Consider the following 17,563-nt stretch of genomic DNA (forward strand, 5'->3'; position numbering starts at 1 on the left):
ATAGTTTTTTTTTTTTTTTTAAAGATTATGGTGGTTTGATTGTGAAAATCAATAAATATTTGAAATTAGTTGTGGCTGTTTTAACAGGATTTACTAACATCTGTCATCTGCCAAGCAATTTCTATGCACCAGTGGATTATTTCCTGCAGTAATACCATGAGTTCTGTGTATTATCATTAACCCCATTTTACAGATGGAGAAACTGATACTGAGGGACTTAACCGAGGTCACACAGCACACAAGTTGTAGCTTCAGCACATGACCCCTCACTGTCTAATTAGCATCTGACCTTTCAGCAGTGACATACGTTTTCTACCTGATTGGCTCATATCATATCCAAAAGGAAGCAAATATTAATTGAGCACCTACTAAATACTAGCCTTTATCTAGATGCTTTCATATGAGACCATAAGGTCTCATATGGGATCACAGAAACCTTGTGAAATCGACATTCTAGTTATCCCTGTTTTATAGATGAGAAAACTGAGGCTCATAGAGATTGAGTAAATGATCAAATTTTAAATCTATGTATTTTCATAGTTTATAGAAACACTTTATTTTTGTTTCACTTCGGTCCCTTTACAGTCCTGTGAGGTAGGCAAGTTGTGATATAGGAAATAAGGAAGGAAAATGATCTTACAAAATACCAGCTTTGGGACTTGACCATTCATTTTTATTCCATTTGCAAATAATATTTTATCTTAGATAGAATGTTTCAGAGAACTTTAGTTGTTGGTGAAGTAGGACTTCATATCTGCCTGAGTTGAGCTGTGCTCTCCCACCCCAAGAACTGTCAGTGAAATGACCCTCAAGGGCTGTGAGGCCAGATGATACCTGCGTAGCTAAGACCCCCAAGGTATCAGAGGGGGTTTGGTCATGCTAGGCTGTTCTACATGAACTAAAAACCCCTAAATCTCCATAGCTTCATATCACAAGGTTTATCTTTCAGTAATTCAAAGCTTGCATTGAGTCCAGGAGTCTTCTAGGGCAGCCCCCGACCCCATCCACTGCAATCACTCGGCAGTCGAGGCTGCTTCCATGTCATGGCTATCTTCCCATGTGGCCTCCATGTTTGTCACAAGGGAACAGGAAGCTGCAGGGTTACACACCAGCTCTTAAATGCTTCAGCCCAAAAGAGACATACATTCCTCCTGCTCAGAGCACAGTGGCCAGAACTAGTCACCGGGCTCTGCCCTCTGCAAGGGGAGCTGGGAAATGTGGGGTTGGGCCTGGGAGTTGAGTGGACAGTAACTGTGCTGGAGGGGTTGAGATGCATGCTGAAAGACCACAGGATTAGGAGATTTGAGACCTGGTCTTTGGCCCACCCAAACCATTCATTTATTTCCTTGTTCACTCAATTTTGATTTCCTTTGCTAATTTGTTCTGTCACACCTGCTTCATACTCCCTCTGTTGTGATCTCAAGTATCACATTTAAATGCAATTCTATCCTTCATCAATCAAATTTGGTTTTGTTGTAAGCGTGTGATTTCTGTTGGGTACTGAAAGTGAGTACTCTCTGGACTTTCCACCATATCAGCACTGTTTCGTTTGTCCAGTTTCTCTAAATCCATGTTCACATTGCGGTTCACAAATGATCTGGCCCACGGCAAAGGGGAATGGACGTTTCTTATGCCTTCCACATGCCGAACTCTCTTCTAGAAGCTCCACATGCCAAGCCCCCTTCTAGGTTTTTATCTTCTCTCATTTGGGCCCTTTGAGGTGGGTTCTATCATCTTTATTGTACAAGAAGAAAAACTGAGTCTCAGGAGCCCAAAGTAATACAGCTAGTAGGTGCCAGACTGAAGGTTCACACTCAGTTGTAACTGACTCAAACTGTGCCCTTTCTTTATAATTACTAGTATGTGGGCCAGGCACAGTGGCACACGCCTTTAATCCCAGCATTTTGGGAGGCCAAGGCAGGAGGATCCTTAAGCCCAGGAGTTCAAGACCAGCCTAGGCAGCATAGTGTGACCCCATCTCTACAAAAAATAAAAAATTAGCTGGGCGTGGTGGCACATGCCTGTAGTCTCAGCTACTTGGGAAGCTAAGGCTGGAGGATCACTTGAGCCCAGGAGGTTGAGGCTGCAGTGAGCCATGTTTGCACCACTGCCCTCTAGCCTGGGCATCAAAGCGAAACACTATCTCTCAGAGAAAAGCCAAACAAACAAAAACCAAGTATCTGATTGGGAAAACAAGAAAGTAAATGACTCAAGAAGAGGAACTATTTTGTTTTTAAGTTTTATTTGTACTCACCTTGTTCTCAAACAGATTTAAAACAGCTTGTAGTGGCTGTGTCTTCTGTATCCTCACTGTCCACAGCAATGCCCAGCACTTAGGCTTGTATAAATGTTGGATACATTGGATTTAGAAGCAACTTTTTTTTTTTCTTAAACAGGGTCTCCCTCTGCTGCCTAGGCTGCAGCATGGTGGCACAATCATGGCTCACTGCAGCCTCAGCTTTGCAGGCTCAAGCAGTCCTCCCACCTCAGCCTCCTGAGTAGCTGGGACTACAGGCATGTGCTACCACACCCAGCTAATTTTTTGTGTTGTTTTGTAGAGACAGGGTTTCGCCGTGTTGCCCAGGTTGGCCTCAAACTCCTGGGCTCAAGGGATCCACCCTCCTTGGCCTCATAAAGTGCTGGGATTATAGGCGTGAGCCACCTCACCCAGCCAGCATTTATTTCTTAAGTAGATTTAGAATCAGCAGTTCTAAACTTAAACATTTTCATCATCATTTCATAATAGCTAAAGCCTTTACAGTAATGGAAATTGAGATTTGTAAAAAGCTTTGCAAAGGGGCGAGGCCTTTCTGATTTAGTGCTGATTGTTGAAAATTTAAAGCTTGAGTGTTCATTTAAATGATTCCATGGAATGAGTGGGCTTATTTGGTAACTTTCTAGACCAGTGGCACCCACATGTTGCTTGACAGGCTGTGTTCATTTTAGAAGAATTTAGTACTTAGTGCTTGGATCAGTATCTGTTAAGTGGGGCTTTTTGCCTGTTTTCAGAGCATTTTCCCGTTTGGAACCTAAACGTATTACTATTTATAACAGCGTGGGTGCTTTAAAGTCACCAGAGGGCATAAGCATGACTGTAACACTCTGTGGATCTGAGATCTTCCTTTTTACAGGATCTGCACAATTTAGACCTAATGATTGGAATTGCTTCCGCGGGCATTGCTGTGTACCGAAAATACATTTGCACAAGTTTCTATCCTTGGTAAGTGCAAACAGTTCTCATTATTTTCTGAATCATGCTTTAAAAATATGCCGAACAAAAGTAATGTTACCTCCCGTTCTAAACGTTTTATTTCTAGAGACAGGGTAGAGATTTCCCGCCCCCGCCCCCCCGAGTTTTAACCTCTCACCTCTAAATTTGATCCAGATTTAGTACTTAGGAAAATTTGAGTTTGGTTTTCATTAGCATTCCCCTCCCCCAACTCACCCTGTGGTTTGGGATACTCTGGAAACCTGGTAGATAAAATGGCACAGGCAGGCCTTGGCATTAAGGAATTTTTTCCGGGTAGTGCATTGGTCAGAATTCAGAGAAGAGCTTTCTCTGGGCAGAAACCATAGTTTCAGTTCTGATCCTCGGTTATTAATTGGACCTTTACCAAGTGTCCAGCTCTGTTCTAAACTCTAAAGGAACCCAAAAACATGTACAACTGAGTGCTTGCCCTCTGAGCTCACAGGCCTGGTGAGAAGAGACCTGTAGGCCAGCCTGTCCCGCATTACTCGTGAGTGGAACTGAATTTTGGAGAGAAGTTTGAGTTTAATGTGCCAGGCAACAGGGAGCTTTTTTAGGGGAAACACCACCAAAATAATACCATCTACATAATGATAGCATGATGGTACAAGGAATGGGCATGGCACGCATCGCCAGGAAGGTAGAGGAGAGTGAGTACCGCAGATGGCAGGAGATGCAGATGGAAAAGGACAAACAGGGAAGAAACATGGAGTTTTGGCAAAACAGTGGCAGCAAGGAAGGAAGTTAGAAAATGGGGATAAGAGAAGATTTGGTGCCAGGTATGTGCCACACAGAGTTTGACCTTTGACGTCTAAATCTGCTCCCCAGCTTGGGAACATAGAAATTCATTTCATTGAAATGAAAATGTGTTTCATTTCAAACACAAAGATGTTCATCACAGCATTATTTATAACAGGAAAAAAACCTGTAAGTAACTTAAGTAAAATTATGGAGTATTATGTAATAATATATATAATATTAATGAGTTAATAATATAATACTCCATTGTTATATACTCTATTATATATAACAATAATGTATATTACACATAAATATGTAATTATATAATATATAACAAAATTATTAATAGCAGTAATTCTTATTGCATGCTTACTGTGTCCAAGTCCTGTTACTGTGTGTTTTCTTTGATTTATCTCCTTTAAACTGGAAATAGGCCTATATAGGTTATTATCCCCATTTTCACAGAGGAGGAAACAGAGGTACAAAGAAGTTAAGTAAGAACCTGTCCAGAGTCACACAGCTAATAATCAGAGTAGTTGAAACTCACATCAGAGTCCAGCTCCAGAGCCTGGACTTTTTTTTCAACACTAAAAATGGTATTTGTAGGAAAATGCTTAAGTAGGATACATACTTGTAGACGCTGTTCAGTTAAGTTTCAATATATCTATTTTCCAAAACCAAAAACTATGACAGCCCTGTTCAATTTGACACAAAAATCAGTGTAACAGATAGCAAGGCCTTCTCTCCATCTGTCATTCACCTCCTCTCTGTGAGAAGCCCCTCAGAGGAAGCAAGAAACTACAGCCTGCTTGGTGGGCTGGGGTGTGCCCAGGCAGCTCTCTGGCCCACTCAGGACTAAGATCAGGCTAAGCAGAGGGCACAGTGGGCACAGGGCTCATTTTTCTGCACCGAGCCCCTCCAATGCTGGGGGCTTCCTCCAGGTGCCACGGGCCTAAAGCCCCCTGGGTCCAGCTTAACTGTGGCCAAACCTCCTAAGGGCCCACAGACAAGGGCTGAACCCTCACATTGTGGAGCAGATGTGAGTCCCACAGGGTCACTGCAGGAGAGAGAAGTGGGAGACTTGGTCAGGAGAAGCAGGTTTGTGAACAGAAACCTTTTTGGCAGAGCCTGCAGGGACTCTTCAACCCCTGGGCTCACCCACAGATCTGCTGAAGCCTCCCTCAGCCTTCAACATCAAGCCATCTCCTGTCAAGGCCTGGCCCCTGCCTCCAGTGCAAACCTCAGAGACCAGTGGGGAAGCCAGCACCAGATGGTGACCCCAGGGTGACAAGGGAGGTGCATGGGCAAATGCCCAAGAGGGGCAGGACCTAAGAAGGGCCCTGAGCATGCAGGGAAGGGCACTCACCAGGATCCGAATACCAGCTGAGCTTTGGCCCAAGGAAAATTCTAGAGAAGAAGGGGCAGGGTATATAGGTCCAGAGACGAGAGAGAACCCAGCTAGTGAGTTAGGAGTAGCTGGGGCAGGCCAGGCTGGAGCTGGCCATGGGCCTGGGGAGCGGCAGGAGAGGGGCCAGGTCATGGAGGGCTTCACAGGCCATAGGAGTCTACAGGCTCAGTTCTTAGTGCTCTTATGAGACTCTAGGCATTCCTGCATGCAGTGCTTGCAGTGCTCATAGTTACAGTGATTTACTTCTATGCATCATTCTTTATGTGGTACCTGTCTCCCTCACTGGATTATAAGCCTCTGGATGGCAGTGGCTCCATGTCTTCTTCCCTCTGTCCCCAGGACCTGCCATAGGACTTTGTACATCCTAGGCTCTCTGTGTGTGTGTGTGTGTGTGTGTGTGTGTGTGTGTGTGTGTGTGTGCTCTCTGTGTGTGTGTGTGTGTGTGTGTGTGCTCTCTGTGTGTGTGTGTGTGTGTGTGTGTGTGTGTGTGTGTGTGTGTGTGTGTGTGTTTCTTATGAATGAGTGAAGGGCAGTAGGGAGCCCCCCTGAGGCCCCAAGCCTGGAAACGAGAGAGTTCATGTCTGTACATAATGAGATTTGACAGCTCAGGGAGAGAGCTGTCAGGTTGGGAAATTGGGGTCAGCATGGGAAAGGGATGCTGAGCTGGAGCCCTAGGAACCATAGGAGGCCTGCTAGGCCTTCCTACCCCTGTATATGAAGCCAAGGTTGGGGGGAGTAAGAGGTCCGCAGATTCCCATGGACCAGACAAAGCAATGTGAGAACTCAAAAGGGAGTTGGTTCTTCCGACTCGTTCTGCAGAACAGGAATTTTTGCATCTGCCAATTGGCAGAGAAGAATCGTGAGGAGACTCCCCAGACTTCAGGGAGATGGCAGAGCAGTAACACACACTAGAAAGAGTCTCTCTAAAAGGGGTGAGCCCAAACACCCTTCTTATCCTTAGACTATTAACCTGCAGTCACCCAAAAAAATTTACTTCACGGTTACATCTACCAACAGATTGTTGAAAATAGATGTGTATTAGGTAGTATTTCATATGTAATAGAAGTATATTGCTGATCCTTCTGGGGGAATGTCCCATGAATAGTTCAACTTTCTTTTTACCTACACAGCCTCTCCATTCTAGAATGCTCTACCAAGGTCTTCATATTATCCTAGAAAATAGTAAAATTCCTTCATTTCCCCAAAAGTATTTCAGAAGTGAAGATTCCAGCAGGGAAATATGCACCCTTTGTATGGATTGCAGAAGTTTTTCATAAATGAATGATAGTTAACCCTTGGTGTACTTGGGGTTCCAAGACCACTTATAGTTACCAAAATCTGCACAGACTTGTCACACACTTGGCTCCGCAGAACTCGTGTATATGAAAAGCCAGCCCTTTGTATATGTGGGTTTCGCATCCTGCAAATACTGCATTTTCTGTCCATGTTTGGTTAAAAAGAGTCCCCCAGGTAGTGGACCCCACATAGTTCAAACCTTTGTTGATCAAGGGTCAACTGTAAATTTATTTTAAAAGTTATGTTTTTAATTAAAGGAACAAGCATTGCAGGCCTACTGTGTGTCAAGGTAGGGACTTGACATTCCTACTCTGCTTAAATCCTCACAGGGCCGCTCTCTGAGAAGGGCAGAGTTTTCACCACTGTTGGGAAGACTTCACAGTGGAGAGCTTAAGAGCACAGGCTTCAGAGTCAGCTGAGACCTGGGTGCAGGTCTTGGCTCCAGGAATTTCTAGTTGAGTGATCTTGAGCACTTTGGTTATGTCTCTGAGCCTCAGTTTCCTCATCTGAAAACTGGGTATAGCAATATGTACTTTTCAGGATTGTTGCAGGGCTTCACTGAGGGGATGTTTATAAAGCTCTTAGTAGCAGCCTAGTATATAAAAAATGTTCAGTTAATGGTGACTAAATTCTGTTATCTTGCAAATGTTAAGTAGGCTACTTGACACGTGGCTGTTAAGTAATAGAGCTGGGGTTCGGACCAGGTCTGTCCTCTTTCAGCTGCTCCATGCTGCTCTCAGCTGTCTTCCCCATGTATATACCAGCTCACGCAGAGCTGCAATGCCACAAAAGCAGCTTATAGCAAAGAGAGCACATGGCCCATGTTTCTTGTTATTTAAAAGCTACATCATAATCCAGTGGCCCTTATGCAGTGCTCAGCTTCAGTCAGCTACTTGGTGTTAGCCTGCGGCAATGGGGCTGCCATCATTTCTACAGAGAAGTAAACTCTAGGCAGCCAAGAGCCCCCACTCACTGGGATCATGGAATAAAGGACATGCATTGAGAGGCATCAGCTTCAACCTGGCCGATCCCTGATGTGCTTTGTTTGTGTTTTGTTTTATTTTTTGAAGGGTGAACATTCTCAAAATTTCTTTCAAAAGGAAAAAGTTCTTTATACATCAGCGACAGAAACAGGTGAGTAGTTATGTCCGTGCTTGCTTTGTTTTGTGCGTATGTATGTGTGTGGTTAGAGACAGGGTCTCTCTGTGTTGCCCAAACTGGGCTCAGAGGATCCTCCTGCCTCAGCCTCCCACGTAGCTGGGACTAGAAACATGCACCACTTTGCCCCACTTGTGTTTTTAAGTCACTTCTGCTTTTAGTTCTTTAAGGGTTGAAGGCAGTTTGCCATGTATATAACAGGGAAGAAAGAGCATGCCATTGTGGGGCCAGAGTCTACAGGACCCAGTGATTGTCTGTATAATTCTGCTTAGCTTGTTTTGGAGTCAGAGACAGTGGTTTCAGATTCTGGCTCTTCCACTTACCAGCTAGACAGGTTACTTAACGTTCCCTAGCCTAAGTTACCTTGTTTCCAGAAATGCTATAATGCCCACTTCTTAGGGAATTGTGAAGATTTAATAAAAGAGCATTGGTCAAAGCACCTGGCAGAGAGCCCACCGCAAAGTAGCAGCGAATGTCAGCAAGGTCAGTTCCCTCCCATGATGTGTTGAAACTGCACGATGGCTTGGTAGGTGTGCGTGTCTCATAAGCAAAGTCCGTGGCACTGTCCATTTGGTCATCCATACAGAGATGTGGAACTTAGAGGTGAGGAAACTGAGGCTCCCACAGCTAGTGAGTCGGGGGAGCTGGAATTTGAACCAGATCATTACGAATCCGAGACACCTGGTCTTTCCACAACACTACACTCCATCTTTTTATGCTGCATGATTTTCACTTACTGTCACTGTGTCCATTTCCCAATTTTTCAAAGGTAATATGTGCTTAAAATGACCTCACAGAGCAGTGAACTCTTAGGAACGAGGACACAAAAGCTCAGAGCAACTAGGACTGGAATCTGGGTCTCCTGGCCCCCCCAGTGCAAGATTCAGGGTGGCACAAAAATGCATAAGATGGCAATTGAACATGAAAACAGAAAACCTAAACTCATGCAGAATGCAGGCAAAGCAAATGATTAAAATGATTATTATATATGAGCACTGGATTCAACTCTGTGCTTTGTGGAAAGCAAATAGAGAAAAACCCAAAATGTTATAAACTTGCTGTTGTCTGATAGATGAAAGAGTATTCCTTCAGGAGAGAGATGTTCCCAGAGCTAAAATTTAAAAGGAGTGTATCAGACGATTTTTATCTGGTTGCTCCAAATACATCCAGCCTAGAAATGTAAACAGATTTGAAATAAAAGCATTCGTGGAGGAGCACAGATGATGACAAAGAATAGATCCTGGTCATCTCTATTACCATATTCATAAAGATGGTTAACAAATCATGCTCTTGAATATTCCAGTAACACTGGTTTGTGGCCAAGGCATTTTGAAACCAGTTTTCTGCTGTCTGTTGCATCTTACCTCATTTCACCAATGTGGGTTAAATGCTTGCAAGTCCCTGCTCCTATGTCTGTGTGGGTGAAATCTTGACTGTTTTTCCTCCCAGGCTGAATCCAGGGAACATATTGTGGCCTTCAACATGCTGAATTACCGATCTTGCAAAAACTTGTGGAAATCCTGTGTTGAGCACCATACGTTCTTTCAGGCAAAGAAGCTACTACCTCAGGAAAAGAATGTTCTGTCTCAGTACTGGACTATGGGCTCTCGGAACACCAAAAAGTGAGTGTGCTGTAAAGACTGTATCCACATTAGGCTGAGATGTAAATGCATCCTGTTCACCAGTGAATAGAGAACATTATTGGGCAGAGGAGGAAACCTATAGCCCAGGGGCCCCAGACATTGGGTCTCTGAACCATGACTAAAAGTCTCCTGGGGTCAGCAGTGTCTGAGGGACATCTCGTGTTCCCAGCGTTTGTTTCTCTCCCCTCAACTCTATGAACTCAGCACTTCCAAGCAGTCAGATGGCAGCTGTACCCTGCAATATGACATAATAAAGGAAATGGAGCAGTGGCTCTGTGTGTCTCCTGGTGCCAGCATATTGGGCTATCCCAGCCTGATGCCACCAAGCCAGCCTCTCCCACAGAACATTAATTCCATAAGATGCTCTATAAAAATGAATAAAGGAATAGAAAAACATTTCCAGAGTCAGGTGACTTTGGGATATGTTGCCTATAATAATTACAAAATAACAGTGGTAATCACAGTTGATAATTACTGGGCATTTACTTTGTGCTGAGCACATAATTATATTTGACTCTTACAACTCTCCTGTGAGATAGGTACTATTATCCACAGGAATGATATTCAAAATATTTAATGACTAGTACAGGAAAAGAAATGGATGTAAATTTATAGATATTTATGTATAAATATATATAATACATACATTTTTAAATTCTAATTTAGATTAAAATTTAGTCTCTAAATGTCTAGTACAATAAAAGAAATGGATATAAATTTATATATATAATTCATACATACATTTAAAAATTTTAATTACGATAAATTTATTCTCTAAATGAAATAACCATGCAGTTTGTATTTTTGTTTTCTTTGCTCTAAGACTACCCTCTAAGTATAAGAGGTAGCATAAATTATCAATTTATTCTTATAATTTCTTTTTTCTTTTTTTTTTTGAAATGGAGTCTTACTCTGTCACCCAGGCTGGAGTGCAGTGGTGCCATCTTGGCTCCCTGCAACCTCCACCTCCCGGGTTCAAGCGATTCTTTTGCCTCAGCCTCCCAAGTAGCTAGGATTACAGGAGCACACTACCATGCCTGGCTGATTTTTGTACTTTTAGTAGAGACAGGGTTTCACCATGTTGACCAGCCTGGTCTCGAACTCCTGACCTCAGGTGATCCACCCACCTCGGCCTCCCAAAGTTCTGGGATTACAGGCATGAGCCACTGTGCCCAGCCTATTCTTACTTGGGTTTTTTTTGTTTTTTTTTTTTTTTTTTGAGACAGTCTCACTCTGTCGCCCAGGCTGGAGTGCAGTGGCATGATAGCTCACTGCAACCTGCCTCCTGGGTTCAAGGAATTCTCCTACCTCAGCCTCCCAAGTAGCTGGAATTACAGGTGCCCACCACCACGCCCAGCTGATTTTTGCATTTTTGGTAGAGATGGGGTTTCACCACATTAGGCAGGCTGGTCTCGAACTCCTGACCTCAGGTGGTTCGCCTGCCTCGGCCTCCCAAAGTGCTGGGACAACAGGCGTGAGCCACTGTGCCCAGCCATAATTTCTAAATCATTTGTTGGTTTTTCAAAATTGTTTTCGTGATTTGTTGTTGATGTGGCTATTACTAAAAATGAGACCCATGTCTGAGCCATTATCTATCTGATATGTGGAACTGCATCAGACTGTTCCAGTTACTTTCCTAATACATTGATAATCATTAGGGAACTTGTAGACTGAATAAGTAGCTAACTTTTTTTTAGTATCAGTGATATTATTTATGGTGCTAAATGCTCTCTCTCAGCTTCTGATGAACCAACAGCGAATATATTAAGTTTTTAGCTCTTATAATACTGGTTAGTATTTTTATACATTCAGTAGCTCTACTGTTGAACAAGCCATGAAAATAACTTATTGGATTATATCATTGACTTAGATTGGACCTGATCCTCAGGCCAGATGAGAGAAGGAATGGGGAGGCAATTGAAAGCATGCCCTCTGTTGCTGAGCTGCCTGGGTTCAAATCCTGCCTCTGTCACTTGAGCTTTAATTTGTTGCTTCTATTTCTTCATCTGCAAAGCTTTGTCATCTGCATGCATCCAATGCCAGCAGGGCTGGGTTCTGGTCTTATATTGTGGCACAAGAAAATACCCCTATTTTGGTGACTGAAAGCAACACCCATTCTATTATATCTCATGATTTTGTGAGTCAGGAATCCCAGAAGGGCTTGGCTAGATGCCTCTTCTACTCTGTGTGGTATAGATTGGGATTTCTCCGTGAATGTGGCCAGAGGATCCAAGATAACTTTTCTTGCATACCTGGTGTCTGGATGGAATGGTTGGAAGGCTGGACTCACCTGGACTCCTTAGCATCCCCATCTGGATGCTCCAGAAGGGTAGTTGAATTTCTTACATGGACACTCAGGGTTCCAGGAGCCAAAGGCAGAACCATTCAGCCTTCTTAAGGGTGAGACCTGGCACTGGCACAGCGACTCTGTTGCTGAAAGCAGTCACAAGCCAACCCAGATGCAAGACTCAAAGAACTTCAGTCATCTTTAATCTGCCACAGGGGATCATTTGGGTTGGGAGGATGGCTTGGGAGGACAAGTCAGCAGTTCTTTTACTACCTATGCCAGCTTCAGCATACTGGTGAATTTCAAGTCTCATTACCTCCATTTTACAGATGAGGAAACTGAGGCTTAGAAGGGTCACATGACTTGCCCAGCCCCTAGAGATACAGCTACACATCTGCTTATCGGGCTTTCTGAAAGGTTCCACATAAAAAGAAATTTGTTGGGTTATTTTCCAAGCTTATAGGACAATGGAACACTTTTTTTTCAGAGTCCCTATTAATAACCCATGACACATTAAACCTTGGAGTCGGGCAGCTTGCTCCCCTTGTTTTGATCCTGTGCTCTTCATCACTGGCAGTGTGGTTTCTGATGTAGGCCTGCCTCAGAGGAAAGAGTCTCCCAGTGATGCTGTTGTGAGCATTTGGTCAGGGTGACAACAGCATTTCTTCATGTGAATTAGTACATGATGTGCTACAGGGCGTTTCATATTGTTTACGTTCTTTTGTTTGTTCTTTGTTCTGTTTTGTTTTGTTGGTTGGTTGGTTGATGTCACGCCACAAGGAAATACGTAGAATGTTTTCATAAGACATTAAAACCTAGTTTAAAATTTAGAGATGCCAGAACCAAAGTTGTCCCTTTAAAGGGTGACAGGCTTCATGCTTTATTCTCTCAAATAATTCATTCTCTGAGGGGTCTAGATCGCTAAGATTTAAATTCTCTAGGTATAAATAAAATTCAAAAGTAACCTTCAGGGTAGCACATTTCAAAGAACATAGCTTGGAACTGTATTTCCTTTTTTTTTTTTTTTTTTTTTTGAGACAGAGTCTTACTCTGTTTCCCAGACTGGAGTGCAGTAGTGCGATTTTTGCTCACTGCAACCTGTCTCGGGGATTCAAGGGGTTCTCATGCCTCAGCCTCCCAAGTAGCTGGAATTACAGGCATGCGCCTCTACACCTGACTAATTTTTGTATTTTTAGTAGAGATAGGGTTTTGCCATGTTGGCCAGGCTGGTCTTGAACTCCTGACCTCAAGTGATCCACCCACCTCAGCCTCCCAAAATGCTGGGATTACAGGCAAGAACCACTGTGCCCAGCTTGAAGCTACTTTCTAAGCACATTTTCAGTTTCTCTCTTGAAGAGTTACCAGTGATTTATGGTGACAGCTCCTGCCGGCTAGGATGATGAAGAGCACCTGAAAAGGTGGTTAATATTTTTACTTAGGCCAGTGTGAATAAAATAAGAATTCCTTGAAATCACTTGAGCTGTATTTCTGTGTGATCCTGGAATTCCTTCTAATCTGGTTAGGTTTGGTTATATTCTGGAAACAGCTTTGTTGCTTGAGTAGTGAGGACAAGAAAGGATTTTCACCAGAAGAAAAGAAGTCACATAAGGAAATTCCAGGACAGACAGGAATCGCTTTTGAGCTGTCTCCCTCTACTCCCCATAACCTTGGCGTTAACCTGCCATCCGTCAGACAAGAAGCATGTGTAGACTGTTTCACACATGCAGTAATTTCTTTCCTGTTGAACATGTCAGTGTAGAAAGTGAACCTGCATCTGGTTTTTCAGGTCGGTAAATAACCAATATTGCAAAAAGGTGATTGGCGGGATGGTGTGGAACCCAGCCATGCGGAGATCCTTATCAGTGGAGCACTTAGAAACCAAGAGTCTGCCTTCTCGTTCCCCTCCCATTACTCCCAACTGGTATGTCCTCCTTTTTTTTTTGTACTACCCAACAGTAGACACTTTATCTCTTTTAAAAATAAAAACTCAACTTATAAAGTCCTAAAGATAGATGACCTACAATCAGAGTTTACATTTGCATTTTAGGCTCTTGGCAGAAGTAACTGTTTTCATGAAGTACACAAGTGTAGCTAAATGTTTTCCATCGTGTATAATGCTGAGATGCTCTTTTTTAAAAACTTACTAGATCTAAATAATTTGGGAAACTCTAGCCTGCTGAAAGGCCTCCTTTGGAATCACAGCACACATTAGCATATTAAACACTCTGAGATGTCCTGTGATAAAGAAGTATGGTTGACTTTACTTAATTCATGTTTTCCATTAATATCCCACAAAATAAACGTTGGGGAAAACTAATGCAGGTATGTGATGTAAATGATGTAAGGATGTATGACCTTCAGCAGCAGAAGCAAATGCACATCAGGAAGTAGCCAGCCAACTTAAAAGAATGAGCTCAGCTTAAAAGGAAATAGGTGGTCAGGGCACTGGGTTTGTAGCTGAAAGACCTAAACTCAGGTTTTGGCCCTTCTGTTCATTAACAAGTCTCTTTACCTCTGTAGCCTCAGTTTCCCCATCTCTTAAAAAGTTTATAAAAACTACCGCAAATGAAATAATAATATACAAGTACGTAGTAAGCTTTTAAAAGAGTCAGGTGGAATTATCATTATCTTATTATAATGGTCCCCAAAGACATCACACCATTTTTGTGAATGCCTCCAAAAAGGCTAGGGGCCAGAAGGGGAAACCTAGCAAGGAAACATTGCCCCCAGCTCCACACTGGAGTAAGAGTGTGGCTGTACATACCTGAGCCAGGATCTGCTAAGCCTAAGAGAAACTGGGAGACAGGCAGACAGAAGAGATGCTGTGCTGGGCCTGCTAGGGAAGAACTCTTCACTGGGAGCCTAATGCTCTGGGAAGGGACAATGACAGTATTTAGTGTTAGAAATCAGGACATAACTGAATAGATTTGCTTCTTGGTTTCCAACATTTAGATACCTCATTCTAAAGAGGTAAATTTATGCTATCATACAGCAGCTTAATTTGTCTGAAAATCCCACTGGCAGCAATGCCAGGGGCCCAGAGAGCCCAGGACGGGATCCAGGGGAACAGCGGGGTTAGATGTTGCCACACTCGTGGCCTGGAGCTCTTGTAGTTATTTATAGGTCCTCTCCTGAGGAGTCACAAGAGCCTTTTTACTTCTGCTTTGGACACAGCATTATTGATTATCCAGGCCCAGGGGGATTGCAAATCATGGAGGCCCTGACAGTCCTGAGGAGAAATGGCTAACAAAGAAAGGGAACATGGAAAAACTGTGAGGGAAAATAGAACTTAGAAAGCTCGGCAGCCTGGGATCCCCCGCTGCAGGAGCTGACGCCCAGGTGCCACGCTGGATGCCCTGAGAACACGGCCTCATTGGATTCATTCTCAGGAGCAGGTAAGTATAGCCAAGGCCCAGAGAGGTGATGTGCCTTGCCCAAGGTCACATGCCTGCTGCCGCTGCTGGAGGACAGGCCAATGTTTATATGCCTATAAACGTTTAATGCATATAAACGAGTTTAATAAGGGATATATCTTAAAAAGCAAACATTTTCTCTTGGATCAAGTGAAATTCATATGAAGGGATGTCGCTGCAATAAGGTTGGAGTTTTGCTGAGAAATGTAGTTTGGCTTCTAAACCTTTTGTTTGCATTGTTCAAATTAATCAGAAGAAATCTCTGAATAGCAGTCCTTATGGCCTATTTATGTCTTGAGAGCTTGAGTCCTCCTGGAAGAATAACTTACCCTTAAGTCAATACCCGTCACTTCCCAAAGGGCATAAACCCCTCTAATTCTGCCTGTTTATACAGCTGAGGCTACTGTTCTGGGAGCCACCACTTGACTGAGAGCGTCAGGGACTGGTGTCACCCTTGGTGCCTTCTGCTGGGGTAGTAATGAGTTAACGGGCTCTGAATGTCAGCCTCCGCCAAGGAAGGCATCCTTAGAAAGGTCAGGACACGAGGTTCACTGGTGTCTTAATTAAATTTTTAAGTGGAATTTGCTTTGAACACTTTGCACTCAATGTTTTTCCCACCCAGGCGAAGTCCTCGGCTCCGGCACGAAATTCGAAAGCCACGCCACTCTTCTGCAGATAACCTTGCAAATGAAATGACCTACATCACGGAAACGGAAGATGTGTTTTACACGTACAAGGGCTCTCTGGCCCCCCAAGACAGCGATTCTGAAGTTTCTCAGAACCGAAGCCTGCACCAAGAGTAAGAAACCTGTGTTGTTTTATTTCTGGGTATCTGCTTTTTGGCTGTTGCAGAATTTGCTCGGGTCCAGATTGCCATTTGAGAGGAACCAAGAGCTGGTGCCTGCAGCCAGCTCCCAAGGGTGCCCTCTGCCAGGATAAGAACATAAATCAGACTCTACCTTTTCACCCGGAAGACAGTCTGTGTGCCTGGGGTCTATAGCTTGTACTTCTTTTTGTCCATAACAAAGACTTTCTACTCACTAAGTACATGTTAGTCTCTTGAATTAGTCTCCTCTCCAGCTCACGAGCAAAGCCCTGTTTAAATCATTCCGTATTCTACAGGTACAGACTCTAGGGACATGTTAACTCTGATTTTTCTAGATTAATAAAGTTTTACCATCACATGATTTCAAATCATTGGAAATATGCTTGCTTCTAAAAACCTTCTCTGAACAACAGGGTTCTGAGGGGTTTTGTTTTCAATTAATAGTTAGTATAAAGAAACAAACATGTTAGAATATCTCTAATTTTCTTTTACAAATTTTTGTTGAATTTTTATGTCCTACTTCTCCCCCGCCCCGCCACGTGACAGAGTTCCCTCATAGCTCAAGGCCAGAAAAAATGTCTGTCCTGAAAGACTGGTTGAGTGCTTTTGTTTTTCAATAGGATACATTTAACCCATTTGTTTCCCTTTTTGCGTTGGTTACCAGGGAGTTCGGAGCTGCACATTAGGCTCATTGTATTAACTTTCCTCAGCCCAGATTTCTTATGTAGTACTTTCCCTTCCTCCTTTGCCTTTGTTATATAGGTCTTTTTTTTTTTTTTTTTTTTTGTCTTATTTTAATGGATTCATAGTTACATATCTGTACATTTTGGGGTAAACTCGCAAATCATTTTTTTAAGTAGGGAAGGCATAGATTATAAATTAGGTTAAAGCATGATAGTAAAGGATCAACTGTTAGGAAGTCAACCATAGTCATCGGGCATCTATTCTGTTAAGCCTCATACTAAGTCTAAAATACAGAAAGATAATGCCCCCCTAACAGCCGAGGATTAGCAAGCAGGCACTTTAGTCAATCTATATGTTTTTCACCACTGTAGCTAGTAGGCTGAAAGCATCAAATGCATTCTGATTGTACTCCAGGCATTCGCAGGTAAATTGCAAATCTCCTTCCCATTTATGTGTGAGGCTGCTACCTCTCCTCTGTCCTTGCCCAGAGCAAACATGGTTTCCAGTTTATCTGTGTTCTTAACACCTCTGGTTAAATAATCCCTGTGTTCATTCTTTCCTTGTGACCTGAGCCTGGATGATGCTTTTGCTAAATGGTTACTATCTCTTGTTCCAACTTGCAGCCTGCTGCCCCTTTGTCAGGGCTACAGTGGATGATTGTGAGTTCCTTTGTGTGACTTTGTAGCTTTTCAAATCACAAGCACATCTATAAATACAAGGCAGGAGTGCAGGCATGTGTGACTAGAGCCGTATTGAGTCTGCAGTGGGGCTCTGTGGCTTTGGCAAAAGGAGAAAACGGTTTAGGGAACTGTTCGAGGGTTCTGGGAAACCCACTCAAGCCTGCCACGTCAGAGCTTCCT

The 17,563-nt window shown here is 43.2% G+C and overlaps 1 protein-coding gene across 14 annotated transcripts in view; it reads left to right on the forward strand.

The window, feature by feature from the left end:
• Positions 1-17,563, forward strand: part of PTPN3 (protein tyrosine phosphatase non-receptor type 3) — a 123,421-nt gene that overhangs the window by 62,243 nt on the left and 43,615 nt on the right. For 7 of the 14 annotated variants that reach the window (XM_074016861.1, XM_045373599.3, XM_074016859.1 and 4 more), the window contains 5 exons: positions 3,132-3,220; positions 7,763-7,826; positions 9,300-9,472; positions 13,567-13,701; positions 15,816-15,992. In XM_074016861.1, the coding sequence (XP_073872962.1) occupies positions 3,132-3,220; positions 7,763-7,826; positions 9,300-9,472; positions 13,567-13,701; positions 15,816-15,992 (638 nt within the window). Of the gene's footprint in view, positions 1-3,131; positions 3,221-7,762; positions 7,827-9,299; positions 9,473-13,566; positions 13,702-14,927; positions 15,176-15,815; positions 15,993-17,563 lie in introns of those variants that run through there. The other 7 variants (XM_074016865.1, XM_045373600.3, XM_074016863.1 and 4 more) reach the window with 2 other exon arrangements.

Source organism: Macaca fascicularis, chromosome 15, assembly GCF_037993035.2.
Source record: "Macaca fascicularis isolate 582-1 chromosome 15, T2T-MFA8v1.1".
Taxonomy (NCBI): Eukaryota; Metazoa; Chordata; class Mammalia; order Primates; family Cercopithecidae; genus Macaca; species Macaca fascicularis.